Raw genomic sequence first — 22,557 nt, 5'->3', positions numbered from 1 at the left:
GAATTACAGAAAGGCGAAGACCAATTTTTAATTAGGATGGTAGTTAGGGGGTTGTTTTCACTGATTTTTTCATAGAGAAAAGCAGGTACCGACCTTTTTTGATTATAAGTCGCTCAATTTTCAGGCTAGAAACTTTTTATTATTATTTTTTGAGAGGCTTATCTGTATACTTGAAAAAAGATTATTTAAGTTTTCTTCGAAAAATGCAAAGTTTTTCCGTTATTTTACTTTGAATATTTCAAATTATGCATTTGACGAAAAAAGCTAACTTTTAACATGCCGTATCTCGGTTTGTATTGGTCTTAAAGATATTACAGGAAAAGAATTTGGTTTGTGTTACTAGAAGATACAATTTTAATATCTACAGTTTTTTTGATTAAATGCATATTTTTCGAGGTATTCTAAAAAAAACCTCTAAAAAAGTCGATTTTTTCATCAAAAAACTGTTACTTTCAAGCGCGAATAACTCGAAAAATATTAGTTTTACAAAGAAAACGTAAAAACCATTTTTTTCTCAGAATTACCTTTTACATCGATTTACATGGTTAAAATGTAATAAAAAATTCCCGCCCCCGAGATGGGGTGGCAACCACCCCCAAGGTTTTAGCGTACAGCGGCATGATATAGAAAATGATCCTTGGACTATTCCCTACCAAAATGCTTCATTTCCTTGACTATTAGTAATTTTGGCAAAATTCGCAAAAACAAAAAAATTACCTACTAAAATCACTAGCCAGTTGTGTAGAGTTTAGCGAACCGACTATATTTTAATTTCATAGCAAATGGAACAGTCCATTTATCATAAAAGGGAGGCCGCATACTCGTATAAACCTTTTTGAAGCTGTTAATAAATTATTGCTTTTAAAATATACTCAAATTGTATTTTTGAACATCTTATTTATTTTATATAATAATTAAATTCACTATCAAATGTCATTAATGTTTTATTAATACTTAATTTAAAATTTAGTTTGACATTCACGAAGTGTCAAACTCAAACGTAAATAACCTATTATGCTTTGCTTAACAAATCGAGATTAAAAAACTAGCCTACTTAATAGCAACGATTTCAGCTGGACGTGTAGTGTGTCAGAAGAAAATAACCCGATTGTGACGTCACATTTTACACTTTGGGGTCGATTATCTCGAAGGCGGTTCGAAATATCGAAATTCCGTTTTCAGATTTGGATTCAGAAGAAAAAACTACATAAGAATTCATCGATAAATCTGATCTGAGTATTGCAGGAGCGGCAACGCAATAACACACAGACTTTTGCAAATTTATAAACGAAATGTTTTCGTTGAAAATCTGTTGAATAGACGATAGAAGACCACATCCAAAACTATAAAAAAAGTGTACAGGGTGCTATTAAAAAAATTAAAGTTAGGGGTTGTATTGCAACTAAAATTAATCAGTTTTTGTCCCATTCGAAAATCTCTATTAGTTTAAAAGATATAGCCTGGATACATTAGTCTGGGACACCCTGTATTATAATTGCTCCAACATTTTGAGGCACAACAACATGGGTATCGTAACATTATGTGATATTGCCCGAGCGAATGGAATTGCTGTGATCGAGGAAGCAATGAGCTATCGATATACATTCCTTCTCACACTGCAGCTTACCTATAGCACTTTTCATTCACATACACCCGCAATTTTTTTGATTGCCTGGCAGGTAGAAAATCTCGTAAAAAACCTAATCTTTCTTAGAATATTTATTTTTAATATTAAAAAATACCCTGTCAAAATAGCAATTCACTCCCTATCCGGAAGGAAAGTACTTAGCTATACATGTAGAGTTGTACACTTTATACTGGTTAATAATAGTTTGTATAGATTCAGATACAATTCCCTGAAGTTCAAATGGATCCCTGAAAATAATCCTGGGGCACCCATGCAAGTGTCTTGTGGAGTTAAAATCTCTCCGAAATCACCTGGTTTGTTTATTTTCTTTATATCTGAATACAGTAGAGCCTCGATTATCCGAACTAATTGGGGGACATGGGTGTTCGGAAAACCGATTTGTTCGGATAATCGAACTATATTGATATAGTCATACATATTTATCCTCAAGTGGATAAAAGCCATATTTATATACCTACATATTTATTTATATCTTGATAATGACAAATAGCAATTAAACAAAAAAGTGCAGTCTTTGCAACAACATATTTTTGAATACAATTTTGAAGAAAACTGAAGATATTTTAAGCGTTAATTACTAACTCTTGCTGGGTACTCGGGTGCGGGGCGCGGGAGTCGCGAGTTCGGATAGCCGGTCGTTCGGTTGATCGACGTTCGGATAATCGACGCTCTACTGTATTAAAATTTACTTTAAAGTCACCTCAAAGATATTTATTGTAATAACAATGTTTACCTTTTTTTTAAACATTTTTGGGGAAAATGACTGCCACCCTCCAGCCAGACTGGCATTTTTGTATTATTGGGCGCTCACAACGGGGCACCGACCCTCGCTCCATAGTATTGCTTGTACCATAGTATTGATCCCCAGGTAAACTAAATACATTATTTTAAATGTGGGTGATTACTAACATGAAGAGTATGATTATGATACTATGCTCTACTAGGCAAGGATACAATGGGATGGTCTCTGTTATGAACCTACCCTTATTAGGGTATCATGGAATAGTTACTGAAAAATTTTCAGATTGCCTCAAATATCTACCCATAAATGTCTCTCGCGCTATTAACTTAATTTACAGAATGTTCATTATTTATTTGGATGCCTCACCTGGTTGATTTTCCTCTGGTTCATCCTTCAGGTCTTGAAGATCTATTGATGTGGATAGATTCTCTAGAACTTTTTGGTCATATTCTCCAAACTCTTCCTTTTTAACTTTAACTTCCAGAGCTAAGAAATAAGTTGAATGATAATTGAAAAAATGCCTATGATCATAAATTATTAAAGTAAATGATTATTACTTCTCATCTTACCTGGATGATCTTCCTTTGGTTCATTTTTTAAGTTTTGGAGATCTACTGATGCCCATAAATGACCTGATGTTTGGTCATATTCAGTAAATTCTTTCTTAATTTCACTTTTAACTTCCATAACTAATAAAGGAATTTATTTGTATTTGTAATTAAAATAAGTATAATGTATAATAGGGCTTTTCATCGATTGTCATTTGTTTCGAGCTTCTGTCATGTGTCACATAATATTAATATATCTACGCCATACGTGTTTGGTTTGTATCATTGTTATATACCAATAACGTATGACGTAGATATATTAATATTATGTGTCACATGACAGAAGCTCGAAACAAATAACTGTGAATGAAAAGCCCTATATCAACAAAATATTTAAGGCATCAAAAGATGGTGGGAGCGGGAGCAGTGTTGAGTTGAGTGTTGCCAGTTGCCAGTGCCACAGGGTGGGAGTGGGAATTTTTATTCTATCTAAATCTTGACCCGAGGCATAGTGGCGTATAATTTGGGTTGCCTATATAAACTTGAATCGACGAAATGGGCCTTTTGATTTTGATTTGAGTTATTTAAAACGCTGAAAAGACTATTTAGTGATAATAAAAACCGATATTTACAGCGGTTACATGATATTTAATATTATAATAGTATTGGATGTGGTAGAATGTAGACTCTTTGTATAATTACTAATTGAACAGTGAAGCTGTTAGATCAATAATTTTCCTATTCAATCATTTCTACTGTTCACAGTTCTGTGTTTGTGTTTGCTTTTGTTGAGTAGGTATTTCATTTTCTTGACAACGAAAATGTTCGGTGTGGAAAGAATTAAGCCCGTGCAATGCGGAAAAGTGTATAAACGTAAACATGATTTAAATAGACATGTAAAAAGTTCGCATCCCGACAAATTGTATGCAATTGTCCATTTAAAAGTGCTTAAAGGCAACGTCTAGTGCACAGTGCACACATTGTGATAAACAATTTAGATATAAGTCAAGTTTAAACTTTCATGTCAAAAAAGTGCACACAAATGTATCAGTTTCTGCTTCGGTTTCTGCAGAAACTAAACCATTTCAACATAAATGTTCTCTGTGTAATATATCATGCAACTTTTAAAAAGGACTTTATTAAACATTATGAAACTGCTCATAACATTCCTATGCAATACGATACAATAGAGTTTTCCAACCATGATGACTTTATTTCTTGGAAGAATAAAATAGAGCTTGAAACAAATGCTAGTTTTATTGCGGAAAAAGGAAAAAAGGCAGGAATAGTAAAAACCAAGTTTATATAGGCAACACAAATTACACGCCGCTAATATTCGGGTCAGGATCTAGAATCGAGTGGGAATTTGGAATTTTTAAGGTAAGTTGGAGAGACTGGTTGAGAGTGAACAGCGTTGCCACATTTTATTTAGGAAATCTACTGCATGTATTTTTACTACAAAAGCGATATTACGTAGGTCAAAATTGTTGACGTAAGAGAACTGTCAAAACATTAGAATGTGACTTTTCATTATTGCCATATTTATTATAAACATGGCAATAATAAAAGTCACATTCTAATATTTTGACAGTTCTCTTACGTCAAAAATTTTGACCTACGTAATATCGCTTTTGTAGTGAAAATACTATATATGTATATACAGTTGAGTCCGCGAGTCTTTACCCGTGCGTCATTAATACCTGGTGAGATAAAACACATACTTTTTATTTAGCATCATTCTCTTCCACGCATGAAATTAATGACAAACCAGCTGCCGCCTGTTATTAAGTAAAAACACATTTGTCGATGGATTCCTATGTAGTTTTGTCTTCTGAATCCAAATCTGAAAACGGCATTTCGATATCTCTAACCGTCTTCGAAGTAATCGACCTCAAAGTCTAAAATGTGACGTCACAATCCCTTTATTTTCTGCCGACACACTAAACGTCAGCTGAAATCGTTGCTAGTAAATAGGATAGTTTTTTTAATCTGAATTAGTTAAGCAAAGCATAGGTTATTTACATTATTTGAGTTTGACACTTCGTGAATGTCAAACTATAGTATTTTTACTACAAAAACGTTATTACGTAGGTCAACATTTTTGACGTAAGAGAACTGTCAAAACATTAGAATTTGACTTTTAATTATTGCCGTGTTTATAATAAACATAGCAATAATGAAAAGTCACATTCTAATGTTTTGACAGTTCTCTTACGTCAAAAATTTTGACCTACGTAATAACGTTTTTGTAGTAAAAATACTATAAATTTTAAATAAAGTATTAATAAAATATCATATTGACATTTGATAGTGAATGTAATTATTATATAAAATAAATACGATGTTCAAAAATACAATTTAAGTATATTTTGAAAGCAATAATTTATTAACAATTTTAAAAAGGTTGATACGAGAATACGGCCTCCCCTTTAATGGGAGTACCTAATGATAAATGGACTGTTCCATTCGTTATGAACTGAAAATTCTTATTATAATCTGTTCGCTAAACTCTGACTTAACTGGCTAGTGATTTTAGTCATGATACTACAGGGTGTAACGAAAATACAGGTCATAAATCTAATCGCATATTCTGGGACCAAAAATAGTTTGATTGAACCTAACTTACCTTAGTACAAATGTGCATATAAAAAAAGTTACAACCCTTTGAAGTTACAAAATGAAAATCGATTTTTTCCAATATATCGAAAACTATTAAATATTTTTTATTGAAAATGGACATATGGCATTCTTATGACAGTAGCATCTTTACATAAAATTATAGTGAAATTTGGACACCCTATAAAAATTTTATGGGGGTTTAGTTCCTTTAAACCCCCCCAAACTTTTGTGTACGTTTCAATTAAATTATTATTGTAGTTCCATTACTTAAACACAATATTTTTAAAACTTTTTTGGCTCTTAGTACTTTTTCGAAAATTCAGTTTTTATCGAGATATTTTGAATATTTGTCAAATCCACCACATATTTGTATATGGTTAAGTACGATTATGGAGACTTGGTAATAATATGAAAATTTATGTATGATTTACATTTTTAGGTATATTTTGAACCGTATTAAAAAAGAAGCCATATCTCGATAAAAGTTGCCTTCTCGAAAAAATACAAAGAGGCAAAAAAGTTTTAAAAATATTTTGTTTAACTAATGGTATCCCAGTAATAGTTTAATTGAAGCGTACATAAACATTTGGGGGGTTTAAAGGAACAAAACCCCCATAAAATTTTTATGTAAACATATTAAAAAAGAAGCCACAACTCGATAAAAAATGCCTTATCGAAAAAATACTAAGAGCCAAAAAAGTTTTAAAAATATTGAATTTAACTAATGGTACCACAATAATAATTTAATTGGAACGTACAGGAAAGTTTGGGGAGGTTTAAGGGAACAAAACCCCCATAAAATTTTTATGGGACGCACAAATTTCACTATAATTTTTCTTTAAGATGCTCCTGCCATAAGAATGCCACATATCAATTTTCATTAAAAAATCTCTAATAGTTTTCGATATATTCGAAAAAATCGATTTTCATTTTGTAACTTCAAAGGGCTATAACTTTTTTTATGTGCATATTTGTACTAAGGTAAGTTAGGTTCATTCGAACTATTTTTGGTCCCAGAATATGTGATTTAATTTATGACCTGTATTTTTGTTACACCCTGTATAAATAACAAGTATCTTCCCGTAGCGCAAATATGTCCGAGTTCGCGCATCGCATGACGTAACTGGAGACCGGAATTTGAATTCTTGTTGTTAGCTTAAGGCCGCGTCCCACGATCAAATAATTTGATCAAACTGGTTTGAGCAAACTGAAAGTGACAGTTAGTGACGTCACATCCTGAGTGTTCATTGTGGATAATGATGAAAAATTTTAATTTTAAATAAAGTACAAACAAGTTAAGGCCGCGTCTCACCATCAAATAATTTGATCAAACAGTTTGAGCAAACTTGACGTACTTGAGGAAGTACGTCAAAGTGACGTCACAATTGCAGTTTTTTTGAAATTCTAAAAATCTGTGCTCTCACTATCAGTCTAGTTTGATCAAATTTTTTGTATTGAGTTGTCTAACTTGTTTGTACTTTATTTAAAATTAAGATTTTTCATTATTATAAACAATGAACACTCAGGATGTGACGTCACTAACTGTCACTTTCAGTTTGCTCAAACCAGTTTGATCAAATTATTTGATGGTGGGACGCGGTCTTGAGACAACTCAATACAAAAAATTTGACCAAACTAGACTGAAGGCCGCGTCTCACCATCAAATAATTTGATCAAACAGTTTGAGCAAACTTGACGTACTTGAGGAAGTACGTCAAAGTGACGTCACAATTGCAGTTTTTTTGAAATTCTAAAAATCTGTGCTCTCATCAGTCTAGTTTGATCAAATTTTTTGTATTGAGTTGTCTTAAGGCCCCGTCTCACCATCAAATAATTGACAGTTATTTGATCAAACTTGACAGTTAGTGACACAAAGTGACAGTATGTATAGTTTGTGTCACTAGTCAAGTTTGACTGTCAAGTTTGATCAAATAACTGTCAATTATTTGATGGTGAGACGGGGCCTTAACTTGTTTGTACTTTATTTAAAATTAAGATTTTTCATTATTATAAACAATGAACACTCAGGATGTGACGTCACTAACTGTCACTTTCAGTTTGCTCAAACCAGTTTGATCAAATTATTTGATGGTGGGATGCGGTCTTGAGACAACTCAATACAAAAAATTTGACCAAACTAGACTGAAGGCCGCGTCTCACCATCAAATAATTTGATCAAACAGTTTGAGCAAACTTGACGCACTTGAGGAAGTACGTCAAAGTGACGTCACAATTGCAGTTTTTTTGAAATTCTAAAAATCTGTGCTCTCATCAGTCTAGTTTGATCAAATTTTTTGTATTGAGTTGTCTAACTTGTTTGTACTTTATTTAAAATTAAAATTTTTCATTATTATCCACAATGAACACTCAGGATGTGACGTCACTAACTGTCACTTTCAGTTTGCTCAAACCAGTTTGATCAAATTATTTGATGGTGGGACGCGGTCTTTATAGGGCTTTTCATCGATTGTCATTTGTTTCGAGCTGCTGTCAAATGTTGTATAATCTGTGTATAATATTAATATACACGGATTATACGACATATGACAGAAGCTCGAAACAAATGACTGTGAATGAAAAGCCCTATAGTGAGAGCACAGATTTTTAGAATTTCAAAAAAACTGCAATTGTGACGTCACTTTGAGGTACTTCCTCAAGTACGTCAAGTTTGCTCAAACTGTTTGATCAAATTATTTGATGGTGAGACGCGGCCTTTATAGTCCAGGCTGTATCGTCGCCCCCGTTAGGTAACATATTCCGATTCGATTTTGTTGCACAAACTCACTTAAAAAGAGTTTCTTATAACAAATACACAGAGTGCCGCTGTCGGAAACTTGTTTAAACAATTTTTTTAAACAAATTCAAAAAATCAATTATTTCACTTCGTATAATTTTTTTAGATTCTTTGGGTCATTATGAGCCAAAAAGGTCTCCTGTAATTTTTCTCTAAAATTGACTGTTGTTGAGTTATACTCGATTTAAAATTTGAAAAACGTGAAAATTGCCATTTTTAAGGCATATTTTTTTCTGTGAATTTGATGGCCTTGGCCGAGCCAATTAGCCAGACATTTTCAAGGCTTAGGAACTCGGTTAAAAATTATTATTATAAAAGTCAAAAGTGACTGAATCAAAGTTGAAAGCCCCCAGCCCCCCTACAGGATCCTGAAGAAATGTTGTCATTATTTTATTACTGAGCTGTTATTTTTAATTGTTAACCATGAGCGCTAAGTGAGGCGGCCGTCAATGTGAGTGCAAGTGAGATGCACCATTAGATGGCCGGAATGGTGCATCTCTTTCGCACTCACTATTGACGGCCGCCTGTCTGCAGTTAGCACTCATTGTTAATAATTAAAAATAACAGCTTAGTAATAAAATAATAACAAAAATTTCTTCAGGATCTTGGAGGGTGGACTTTAAACTTTGATTTGGTCATTTTCTAACTTTCATAGTAATAATTTTTAACTGAGTTATTAAGCCTTGAAAATGGCGTTTTAAAGCGTTTTTCAAATATTAAATCGCGTATAACTCGACAAACATAAATTTTCGAGAAAAATCTAGAATCTAGACAAACAAAGAGACATTTTTTGCTTATAATGACCCAAAAAATCCAAGAAAATTAAACGAATTGAAAAAATTAATTTTTTGAACTTGTTTAAAAAAATTGTTTAAAGAATTTTCTGACCGCGGCACCTCCCAACACCCTGTGGATTTGTTATAGAGAACTCTTTTTTAGTGAGTTTGTGCAAAAAAATCGAATCGGAATAATTTACCTAACGCGGGCGACTATATACAGGGTGAGGCAGATAAAAGTCCTATTAGAATTATTTCGAGAACTAAAGGAAACAGAATCATGAAAATTGGAATGAAGGGGTTTTGAGGAGTGATCTCTTTAATGAAAATATTTTCATCGATTTGCTACTTCCGGTTATACCGGAAGTGGCTTATAACTTCGTTTTTTTAAATGGAACATCCTGTATATTTTTACATTTTTGGATTCTCCTGGATGTCTCTTTTCTTAAAATATGAGGTTTTGTAATGTTATACAGGGTAGTTTAAAAGATAATTACGTTTTTTTCTTAATTTCCTAGCAACATTCACACCCTGTAGAATTGTAGTAGTTTGACATCAAAAACTCTATTTATGTTCAAATGATTTTTAATATAGTCTACTATTGTTAAAAATTGTTAGTATAGCTAAATGTTGAATTGTACTATACAGGGTTGGTCGAAACTCGGAAAGAGTATTTTCTGAGTTTTCTTAAATGGAACACCCTATATTTTATTATTGTAATGAAATGATATTTTATGCTACTTTTTTATTTCTTAAGCATTCCCTATACCTAACTGCTTTAATTTGTGAGTTATTGGTGATTCAAGCCAAACATTAATTTCAACAAAAAATACGTGAAATTTTATTAGGTTGGCCGTGAAAATATTCAGTCACAAATAATTTTTCGGAAATAAATACATATTAATCTAGACTGATCTTTAAAATTGCCAATAATGGTTGAGCTATCAAAATACCTACGTAGTTAACATTTTTGGCGCGATTAACAATTAAGCATAAATTAAAGCATTTAGGTATAGGGAATGCTTAAGAAATAAAAAAGTACCATAAAATGTCTTTTCATTGCAATACTAAAATACAGGGTGTTCCATTTAAGAAAATTCAGAAAATCCTCATTCCGAGTTTCGACCAACCCTGTATACTAAAATTGAACATTTAGCTATACTAATAATTTTTAATAATAGTAGACTATATTAAAAATCATTTTAACATAAATAGAGTTTTTGATATCCAACTACTACAATTCTACAGGGTGTGAAAATTGCTACGAAATTAATAAAAAACGTAATTAGCTTTTAAACTACCCTGTATAACATTACAAAACCGCATATTTTAAGAAAGAATACATCGAGTAGAATCTAAAAATGTAAAAATATACTGGGTGTCCCATTTAAAAAAACGAAGTTTCAAGCAACTTCCGGTATAACCGGAAGTGGCAAAGTGATGAAAATATTTTCATTAAATAGATCACCCTTCAAAACCCCCTCATTTCAAGTTTCATGATTCTGTTGCCTTTAGTTCTCTAAATATTTCTAATAGGCCAGTTATCTGCCTCACCCTATATAGCCTGGACTATACAACCGCGAGCAATTCAAACTAATCGGAAATTATTCGGACATTACGAACTTGGGTCTCCAGTTACGTCACGACTCCCTTCTCTTCGAGATGCGCAATATATTATCTTGTTATTTATAGTATCATGATTTTAGTAGGCAATTTTTTTGTTTTTTGACAATTTTGCCAAAGGAAAGATTACTAATTATTTAGTAATTATTAACTATTTAGTAATTTTATTTTTGCCAAATTGGTAAAATTACTAACTAAAATCACTAACCATTGTGCCTGAGATTAGCGAACCGACTATATGAAATGTTGTTTGAATAAAAATTAAAATAAAATTTTTAATTCTAAACACCTTTTCATAATAGAAATTTTCCATATATCAATTAAAATACGTAAATAAACAAAGTTCTCGTTATGATAATGCTCGCATTTTCAGCTTGTTTATTTATGTTGTTCTGAAGCTATTTTCTTGTGGCATTTTTACAATTTTAACTATTTAGAAAGGGAAATAAGCCACAATATTATTAAAAAATGATTTGGGCGTCGAAACGTTAATAAAAATCATTTTTTAATAATATTGTGGCTTATTTCCCATTCTAAATAGTTAAAATTGTTTATTTATAAAATATAAAAAGAGCATTTTTTATGATCCAATCTAATTAATTTAAAAATGTGGTAAACTGGTAAATATTAATTAAAAAAAGCAAATTTCATTGTCTTCACAACAAAATGTTGAAATATACAAAAAATCTACTAAAAAATATTGCCTAAAAAATATATATATATATATATATATATATATATATATATATATATATATATATATATATATATATATATATATATATATATTGTTATATTTCTATTTGATATGAAAATTAAAATTTGATAATTATAGACAAAATTCAATTTAATATAAAATATTTTTAATTTTCTCAACCACGGGCATATAAATTTAGAACAACCTGTATACAACAAATTGTTATATTTAATTTTAAGAAGTGATTAAATAAGACTCAAGTGAAATCGTTAATAGGTCATTATCGTTGTTCGCGGAAGGATCGATCATTAGCCGATGCTAAATAAGACTAAGTGGAAATAGAGAATAGGTCATTAAAATTTGTATATAGTAGAAAGTAATTTTAGAATGGGAATTAACTATTTTCTTTGAAATCCATTAAGCATATTTAGAAAGTTTAAAAATTGGTTTTGAGGAATACTGCGAATGAGAGTTGGTGGTGGAATTTTGATTTGTGAATCTGGAAGGGATATTTAGAAAGTAGGGGAATGAATGACAAATAGAGATCAGAATGTTTTGAGCTGTCGAGAAGTGAAGTCGAGTAGTAGACGGTAGTGTACGGAGAGTGAGAAAGCCTGTGTAGTTCCGTGAGTGTGGAGTATCTATCGTAGAACGAGAGGTAGGCCAGGTTGAGAGTAAAAGAACCTCCTTGAGCCAAGAGTTCCCGGTAGCTGATTGCAGTTTCGAAAAAGGTAGAACACAGCATCACGACAGAAGCAGGAAACGAGAGCTATACGAGCCAGTTTCAGAGGAGAACATTACTGGAAGCCAGGACGAGGTTTTGATTGCAGCCAAGGATAGCAGGAAACGGGTCTTGTGTGAAGACATTCTCAGTGCACCAGAAAAAGGTCAGTCTCATTTGTTTGGACATGAGTGTATGGGTTTTTCGTAGTAAATACCACATTTAAAATTGAAGAAACATAATCAATAATATCAGAAAAGCTTCATAAAACTTAAATAGAATTGTTGCTAATAAATCATAATAGTTAAATGTTAATAAAAACTTTCATTTGGAAATCAAAAGGAAATAAGATTCTCATGTGTAAATGTTATGTTTAAGAATAATAAGATATAGCAAATATTAAGCAGTGATTGCCATTTAAATAAAATAAACAATATTTTGATTACAATTGTAACCCATATGTGTTATTATTTTACTCTTTTCTTTCCTATCCCGATTAGGAACCATTAAGAAATACTTAGAAGCCACGTATGTAAGTAATTAATTTTATAAAAAGCCCTGAGATTGAAAACATATTGATATGTGATCTGGTAAATTAATTAGATTATTATTAATGCATTGATTAAATTAAATGACATATAAAAATATTATCTCATATCAATAATCAAGATCACAATAACTGTCGTCCAACGTGGAGGGCATTGTAAAGTATTTCTAGTGGCAAATTTGAAGGATAGAAAGAGTAAAGCCGGTATTTGAAAATTTATATGCCTGTGGTAAAAAGTGAGATACTTACATTTGATAACATAAAATTTTAGATCTCTTTAGGTACAAATTTTACATAACTGATTAAGGGCCGGTTGCTCGAACGCTAATCAACAATGATCATTATCAAATATTTAATTACTGTCACCAAAACTGTCAATGTCAACTTTGGTTGGGTTGCTGAAAACATAATTAATTACAATTATGAGATTTATTATTAATTATGTTAATAATTATTGTTATATTAATTGATTATAGACTCCACAGACTTTTTAACAACCCAAACAAAGTTGACATTGACAGTAATTAATTATTTGATAATGATCATTGTTGATTAGCGTTCGAACAACCGGCCCTAAATATTTTATTTTTACGATATTACATTTGATATATTTATTGACAATTTATAATATTTGGGTGAGAAAAAGTCGTCTTGGTAACATACTAGTAAAATTTCATATTTGGCGGGGACAGTACTTCTTGAAAACAAATGTCTGTGACAAGAAGCCAAAGCAAAGACAACAAAAAACAAAAAGAACATTCAAATCAAGAGAATAATTCAGACCAAGAAGACATTTTAGACACGACAATCATGGCATCAGAACAGCAAGAATTATCAGGAATAGATAAAATATTACAAATGATGCAACTCCAGTCACAAAGAATGGAACAAAAACTGGATGAATCACAACAAAAAATGGATCAGAAACTGGATGAATCACAACAAAAAATGGATCAGAAAATGGATGAAACACAACAAAAAATGGATGAAACACAACAAAAATTGGATCAAAAAATGGATGAAACACAACAAAAAATGAAACAAGCAATAGAAGAGAACAACAAGAAAATGGAGGAACGCATAGGAAAGTATGAAAAGGAAGTAAAAGGATGTTTGACAACAATGAAAAACGAGATGAAAGAACAAGAAATGAAAATTCAAAATAAAATAAAGGAGATAACGAATTGCCAGAAAAAAGAAATGGAAAGTTTGGAAAACAAGTTGCAAAACGCTATTCAAGCAGACATAGAAGAAGTGGAAAGAAAGATTGCGGAAATCAATACTCAGCAAAATGTCGGAGAAAGAAGAGAAATGGTTATACATAGCACAGATGACGTGAAGATAAGGTTTGGCGGGGACGTAAGAAGATTACACCCAGTGCCGTTCATAAATAGCCTGAAAAAGAAAATACAGCACATCGGAAATTTCGAAACAGCAAAAGAAACTATCAGAAACCATCTAAAATATGAAGCAAGCCTATGGTTCGATTGCAAAGAAGAAGAATTTGACAGTTGGCAACAATTTGAACAAAAATTTTTGAATTATTTCTGGGGAAAAGTCCAACAATTGGAAATTAACAAGGAATTGCAAAATGGGAAATACAATGATAGGATGGGTATATCAGAAAGGACATATGCATTACAAATTTACTATAACGCAAAACATCTACAATATAATTACTCATCGGAACAATTAGTCGAACTGATTGCAAGACATTTCGAAGAAACGCTGGAAGACCATATCACATTGCAAAACTACAAAGACATAGATAGTTTATGCCAATTCCTACAAATAAGAGAATCACGTTTAAGAGAAAGAAAATCAAGAAGGTCGCGAGAAGATTACAGGCTCCGAGAAACACAGGATTACAGAGATAGAAATCAAAATAGGAGGGACTATACAAGACGAGAATTTAATCCCAGAAGGGAAAACGAAAATAGAGACAACGGAAGAGGAAATTATGAACAAAGAAATAGGCAATGGAATGAGGACAGAAATCGAGAATACCAGAATAGAAACACCACACTCGCAAATCAAGAAAACAGAAATAATGGTAGACAAAATGAACAGGGATATCGAGAAAACCGAAACAGATCCGACAGACCAAGAGAAAATAGAAGAGAAGTAAATAATACCCAGACAGATGAATATGACGGAGAGAGACATTATGACGAAAATATAAACTACGATGAGCAACCGGCGTTTTTTCACGACGGCGCTCACTAAAAACCAAAAATCAAACAGGAATCTTTTGTAAACCCAAGGAGTTTATTAAATTGGCAAGAAACAACGAAAAGAAAAATGGAGTTAATTTAAAATTTGTGGATGGATTTATCAACGAGAAACCAATTAAAATTATGATAGACACTGGATCTGAAATAACATTGGTCAACAGAAAACTAATAGAAGAAGTTAACTTAACAAATTTAATTTACAAAATACCTAGGGTAAATTTAGTGGGCGCAAACAAACGGACATTGGCAACTATAAATGAAGGCATACGAGTAATGGTACGACTGGGTAAGAAGATGTATCCACTACAATGTGTAATAATGCCAAACATGTCACATGACATGATAGTAGGAGTTGACGAATTGGCAGAAAAACATGTAGTGATAGATTTTAAAAATAATACGATGAATCTAACAGAAGAAAAAGAAGAAGAACAGAACAAGGAACAGGAGAAACAAAATACGGACGAATCAGGTAAAGAACAAACAGTGGAAATGAATTTGGCAACGAAGCAAGGACAAAGAAGAAAAGGGAGAAAAAGTCAGAAAAAGACAAAAGAAAATGAAACCTGTGGCTCCTCAAAAGAAGAGTTGAGCCCAGAAGAAGAAAAATTGAGAGTATCAAAAGCAAAAGAAAACTGGGATTCCTCAAAAGAAGAGATGAGCTCAGGAGAAGAAGAAATAAAGCTAACAAATGAAAGCGAAAAAGATATGATCGAAACAGTGGCATTTGAAGAGGAGGCATATGAAAACGAGGATGCAGAATACACGGTAAAAGTATGTGAAAAATCTGAGGAAAAAGACAGAAGATTGATATGGGAAAAAGGGAAAGACAACATAATAGCCGACACTCTAACACAGGATGAGGACACTGAAAATAAGGAAACAATTACTCTACAGGTGGGACTAATTAGAGTAATACAAGAAGAAGGGGTATAAGACGTAGATTAAAGTAAGGAAATATACAGGGAGTGGGTTTTGCCTCGAGAAAATCTATTTAAAAATGCAGATAAATTTTATCGAATACAAGGCGGGGATTTGTTATATTTCTATTTGATATGAAAATTAAAATTTGATAATTATAGACAAAATTCAATTTAATATAAAATATTTTTAATTTTCTCAACCACGGGCATATAAATTTAGAACAACCTGTATACAACAAATTGTTATATTTAATTTTAAGAAGTGATTAAATAAGACTCAAGTGAAATCGTTAATAGGTCATTATCGTTGTTCGCGGAAGGATCGATCATTAGCCGATGCTAAATAAGACTAAGTGGAAATAGAGAATAGGTCATTAAAATTTGTATATAGTAGAAAGTAATTTTAGAATGGGAATTAACTATTTTCTTTGAAATCCATTAAGCATATTTAGAAAGTTTAAAAATTGGTTTTGAGGAATACTGCGAATGAGAGTTGGTGGTGGAATTTTGATTTGTGAATCTGGAAGGGATATTTAGAAAGTAGGGGAATGAATGACAAATAGAGATCAGAATGTTTTGAGCTGTCGAGAAGTGAAGTCGAGTAGTAGACGGTAGTGTACGGAGAGTGAGAAAGCCTGTGTAGTTCCGTGAGTGTGGAGTATCTATCGTAGAACGAGAGGTAGGCCAGGTTGAGAGTAAAAGAACCTCCTTGAGCCAAGAGTTCCCGGTAGCTGATTGCAGTTTCGAAAAAGGTAGAACACAGCATCACGACAGAAGCAGGAAACGAGAGCTATACGAGCCAGTTTCAGAGGAGAACATTACTGGAAGCCAGGACGAGGTTTTGATTGCAGCCAAGGATAGCAGGAAACGGGTCTTGTGTGAAGACATTCTCAGTGCACCAGAAAAAGGTCAGTCTCATTTGTTTGGACATGAGTGTATGGGTTTTTCGTAGTAAATACCACATTTAAAATTGAAGAAACATAATCAATAATATCAGAAAAGCTTCATAAAACTTAAATAGAATTGTTGCTAATAAATCATAATAGTTAAATGTTAATAAAAACTTTCATTTGGAAATCAAAAGGAAATAAGATTCTCATGTGTAAATGTTATGTTTAAGAATAATAAGATATAGCAAATATTAAGCAGTGATTGCCATTTAAATAAAATAAACAATATTTTGATTACAATTGTAACCCATATGTGTTATTATTTTACTCTTTTCTTTCCTATCCCGATTAGGAACCATTAAGAAATACTTAGAAGCCACGTATGTAAGTAATTAATTTTATAAAAAGCCCTGAGATTGAAAACATATTGATATGTGATCTGGTAAATTAATTAGATTATTATTAATGCATTGATTAAATTAAATGACATATAAAAATATTATCTCATATCAATAATCAAGATCACAACAATATATATATATATATATATATATATATATATATATATATATATATATATATATATAATTATTAATATGTAGTGACTGTTAATAATACAAAAAGAATAATTTTGGGGAATGCAGTCAATGTGTTTTGGGCTGATTAGAAGTGAAACACTTTGAACTTTTGTCGAGCTTTCGGACAATTTATTTCCTTTATCAAGACAATCTAAAAATACAAATGTTTAAATTTAGATGAAAACTAGAAAAATAAAAACTTACTGCTCGTGGTTTACAAAATAATAATAAATAGTATCAAAAGAAAAATATTTATAACATTCTAAATCAACTTGTTTTACATTACTATCAGTTTTTTTTTACTAATAATTATAACTTCAAATTTACTTACATCTTTATATCATTATTTTATACACTTTTAACTAACTTCTTTCCCAATCTATCGAGTTATTAAAGTAGTCTAACTACATTTGATTAATGTCTTTTTGACATATTTCAAAATTAATTTACGTTTACAATTTATATTTTTTAGAAAGAATTTTTATGTTTTTTATAATTATGTTAGTTATTTTGTAAACCACGAGCAGTAAGTTTTTATTTTTCTAGTTTTCATCTAAATTTAAACATTTGTATTTTTAGATTGTCTTGATAAAGGAAATAAATTGTCCGAAAGCTCGACAAAAGTTCAAAGTGTTTCACTTCTAATCAGCCCAAAACACATTGACTGCATTCCCCAAAATTATTCTTTATATATATATATATATATATATATATATATATATATATATATATATATATATATATATATATCATAAAGGAGTACGACCGTCAATTCCAATATAACAAAGGAGCACTCGTAAGTGTAGGGTTTTATCGGTCAAGTGGGTGAAAAAAGAGACAAAGAATTCAGCTACTTCATCTATTTATTGAAGACGTTTCGTCTACTGCTCAGTAGACATCATCAGTTCATCTACAAAAAGAGTGGTATAAGAAACAACATCCAAAAGAGAGGTAAAAAAGCACTAGCGTTACCTTAAAAAGACATGTAGCAACAGATAAGATGTACATAGTAAAAAAACCTTATCCATGAACCAACGTAATGTAAAAGTATATAACATTTAAGTGTATAGTTAATATTTAAAAAACTTTAGTACAGCCAAAGACAAGACCATGTGGTAACAGTCACATATAAAAAACAAGTGTAAAAAAGCCGGCTTGCTTTTTTAAAGTCAAGAATGAACCAAGAAAAAACCAGATTCACACTTCCAAAAACTTAGTAGTATTTAAACATACTTCATTTTAACTTTAGGTAACATCATTAAATAAGTAGAATGCTAATATGCAACTTTGAAAATTTAAAGTTAAATAGTTACCAGCAGGTCATCCGAGCCCAACTGACACACAAAAGAAAATGGAGTTTGAATTATCAGGTGTAAACTGACATCTCGCCAAGAGGCAGGCAACCTTTAAAAGATTTATAACAAAGAGTGACTGACAGCTGCAGTGCAGCGCGGTAAAATTTAAATTGATGTAATTAAAACAGTTATATAAGTGTTTAAAAAGTGAAAGTAATATCAAGAAGTAATCAAGGGATGTACCTTATACCTCGTAGACAAGAATCACAGTTTAATTTAAACAAGTGAGGGCACTTCACACAATTATATGGAAAAGTGCCTACGTTAGTACTGGTAATCCAGTTAACTAACTAATATATTAGATAGTACAACAGTATAACTCCCATATATCGCAGCTCAAAAAGCAAGAAAAAATATGCAATAATTTAAGAAAATTTATAAATCAGTTTAGCAAAATGTAATTTAAAATTAATATCAATAATGCAAAATTTTATCATATGGAAAATTTTAAATTGTTTAATCTATTAAGTAAACTGTTATTATCAAAAAAAGTGGGAAAAGCTTGAAAAAACCACCAAAAACTTTTTTTACAATAAAATAATTTAAGAGTAATAACGTCGACTGATTCCGCAAGATCAAAATTAAAGAAGTGGGAAAAGCCTGAAAACCACAAAACTTTTTTACAATATAATAATTTGAGTGTAATAATACCAACTAATTCTGCAAAATCAATGCATGGTATATTTGACTCAAGTTACTGATGTCAGTTCTCTTGTTAAGTACATTAGAGGTTTTTAATATGAAACACATCTCTAAGAACTGTCTTTTCGACAGGTTGCGTTCATTGCAAAGGATCTTGGCTTCATCAAAGTCCACCTTATGTTTTGTATCTATTGCATGTTGGGCTAAGGCACAAGTTGGTTTTTTCAAATTGATATCACTACGGTGTGAAATTAAACGTGATTTTAAAGCTCGCTTTGTCTGCCCTACATAACATGCGTCACATTCAGCACAAGGTATGTGGTAGACCACATTCACTTGTTCCAAAGGGGACAAGGGTGTTTTAGTCTTAGAGAACAAATTTCTGACTGTTCTTGCGTTCTTAATTGCAATCTTAACAGGAATATTATTATTTTTATATAGTTTAATAAGTTTATCAGTAACCTGAGGAAAATAAGGAAGTGAAGAAAACTGGGAAACAGGAGTCCCAAGATTAGTAGTAGGCAGAATTGTGATGTTAACAGTATTATTCGATATTGATCTAAGTTGGTCACCATTGGGTATGTCGTTCAGAGAAGAACCGTAGCTTTGGGAAAAAAGAAATTTATTGATCAGGGAGGAAGGGTAGGAATTATCTACCAATATACTTCTGAGTAGCAGAAGGGATTCCCTTCGATTAACCGGATGTGTCAACCTATGTAGCCTACAGCTTAAAGCTTTAATAAGATTTATTTTATATTTAAAAGGATGACAAGAATGGTAGTTGAGAAACCTATTGGAGGCCATTGGTTTCCTATACCAACTTGTACAAAGTGTGTTATCTCCACTTCTAGTGACACGCATGTCCAAGAAGGGGATACTATGGTTGTTGGGGTCCTCGAGTTCACATGTGAACTGCAAATGAGGATCAAACCCATTAAAGATGGACAAGGTGGCCTGAGTCTTGTCTGGTGGTAAGGCTAGTAATAGGTCGTCCACATAACGTTTAACAAAAGGAACTTGAAAATCTAAATAACCCAGACGGTCAGAAACTAAATCATCCAAAACATAATTCACTAGGATGGGTGAAATCGAGGAACCCATTGGTGTCCCAAAAATTTGTAAATAAAATTTGTCGTTGAAGACCAAAAAATTAGTGTCAAACACTAATTGGAGCAATTCTGCAAACACTTCCCAGGAAACTGGAGAATTAGGTTGGATAATATTCCAATGATTTCTTAGTGAAGTAAGGACACTAGCCAAGGGAAGGTTAGTAAAAAGTGAAACTACATCAAAACTCACCAAAATATAACCATGTGGTAGCTTAAAGTCATTAATAAATTCACTAAATTGAAAAGAGTCAACAATGTTGTAATCATTATTGTAATTATAAGATTTTGACAAGATATCAGTCAAAAATTTTGCAATATGTATGTTAGGTGAATTAATTGAGGAAACAATAGGCCTCATGCTCAATGTGGGCTTGTGAATTTTGGGCAGACAATAAAATCTTGGAGCATAACCATCATAATTATGTAATGACTTAGCTAAAGTTTGATCTATGATCTTAATATTTTTTAAGTGAGTAATGAATTTATTAATTTTGTTAGAAAATTTTGAACAGGGGTTTGAAGTAAGAGGTTGGTAGTACCTAACGTCATCTAACAATGATTGACTGAGGCTGATATATTGATCTTTATCCATAAGAACAGTGGCATTGCCTTTGTCACTGGTGAGAACGAGAAGATTAGGGTGGGTTTTTAAAAACGATACCGTTTCCCTATAAATCTTATCAATTTCAGATATGGATTGCCTAGGGCGGTTGGTATAATTCAACAGAATGTTATTAGAAGATGACCTTAGGGAAAGAAGATCAGCATTGTCTGCATGAGACAATATATTTTCTACATCTGCAAGGGTCCTACTGATTGAATAATCTTTGAAGGTAGGTTCCAGACCAAATTTAGGGCCCAATGATAATAGCTTTAGAATATTTTGAGGAACATCCACATTAGAAAGATTCTTTATCCAATTAGGATTAAACGGAATTTTGTGGAAGTCTGGTGCACCCAATTTATCAAGCTTACTCTGTAGATGTAAAATAGTTTTTTTATAAACGAAATTAAATTTCTTGTGTAAAGAGGTCTCAAACCTATCTAACAAAGATGCAGGTAAAGTGTGATCTAAGAAATCAGTGACATTATTTATTTGACCAAAAATGAATTTAATATCTGAATAATTCATTTTTGGTCAAATAAATAATGTCACTGATTTCTTAGATCACACTTTACCTGCATCTTTGTTAGATAGGTTTGAGACCTCTTTACACAAGAAATTTAATTTCGTTTATAAAAAAACTATTTTACATCTACAGAGTAAGCTTGATAAATTGGGTGCACCAGACTTCCACAAAATTCCGTTTAATCCTAATTGGATAAAGAATCTTTCTAATGTGGATGTTCCTCAAAATATTCTAAAGCTATTATCATTGGGCCCTAAATTTGGTCTGGAACCTACCTTCAAAGATTATTCAATCAGTAGGACCCTTGCAGATGTAGAAAATATATTGTCTCATGCAGACAATGCTGATCTTCTTTCCCTAAGGTCATCTTCTAATAACATTCTGTTGAATTATACCAACCGCCCTAGGCAATCCATATCTGAAATTGATAAGATTTATAGGGAAACGGTATCGTTTTTAAAAACCCACCCTAATCTTCTCGTTCTCACCAGTGACAAAGGCAATGCCACTGTTCTTATGGATAAAGATCAATATATCAGCCTCAGTCAATCATTGTTAGATGACGTTAGGTACTACCAACCTCTTACTTCAAACCCCTGTTCAAAATTTTCTAACAAAATTAATAAATTCATTACTCACTTAAAAAATATTAAGATCATAGATCAAACTTTAGCTAAGTCATTACATAATTATGATGGTTATGCTCCAAGATTTTATTGTCTGCCCAAAATTCACAAGCCCACATTGAGCATGAGGCCTATTGTTTCCTCAATTAATTCACCTAACATACATATTGCAAAATTTTTGACTGATATCTTGTCAAAATCTTATAATTACAATAATGATTACAACATTGTTGACTCTTTTCAATTTAGTGAATTTATTAATGACTTTAAGCTACCACATGGTTATATTTTGGTGAGTTTTGATGTAGTTTCACTTTTTACTAACCTTCCCTTGGCTAGTGTCCTTACTTCACTA

At 31.8% G+C, this 22,557-nt stretch overlaps 2 protein-coding genes across 2 annotated transcripts in view; both read right to left on the bottom strand.

Moving 5' to 3' along the window:
* LOC126886303 (zinc finger protein 729-like) overlaps positions 1–3,493 on the bottom strand; it is a 56,771-nt gene extending 53,278 nt beyond the window's left edge. The window contains exons 1-2 of the mRNA XM_050653176.1: positions 2,960–3,493; positions 2,757–2,876 (exon numbers count right to left, since the gene is read on the bottom strand). Coding sequence (XP_050509133.1) covers positions 2,757–2,876; positions 2,960–3,077 — 238 coding nt within the window. The 5' untranslated portion in view covers positions 3,078–3,493. The remainder of the gene's footprint in view (positions 1–2,756; positions 2,877–2,959) is intronic.
* A 14,620-nt stretch (positions 3,494–18,113) lies between these two features.
* On the bottom strand, positions 18,114–21,578 carry LOC126886302 (uncharacterized). Its single transcript, XM_050653175.1, has 2 exons — positions 18,313–21,578; positions 18,114–18,250 (listed from the first exon to the last, which is right to left on the bottom strand). Exon 1 carries the CDS (start codon positions 21,576–21,578, stop codon positions 19,350–19,352), a length of 2,229 nt encoding a protein of 742 aa, XP_050509132.1. The 3' UTR covers positions 18,114–18,250; positions 18,313–19,349.
* Positions 21,579–22,557: the final 979 nt, after the last annotated feature.

The sequence above is a fragment of the Diabrotica virgifera genome, chromosome 6, assembly GCF_917563875.1.
Source record: "Diabrotica virgifera virgifera chromosome 6, PGI_DIABVI_V3a".
In the NCBI taxonomy this organism is placed as follows: Eukaryota; Metazoa; Arthropoda; class Insecta; order Coleoptera; family Chrysomelidae; genus Diabrotica; species Diabrotica virgifera.
The sequence above is the reverse complement of the archived record's forward strand: the minus strand, read 5'-3'. Positions and strand labels throughout refer to the sequence as shown.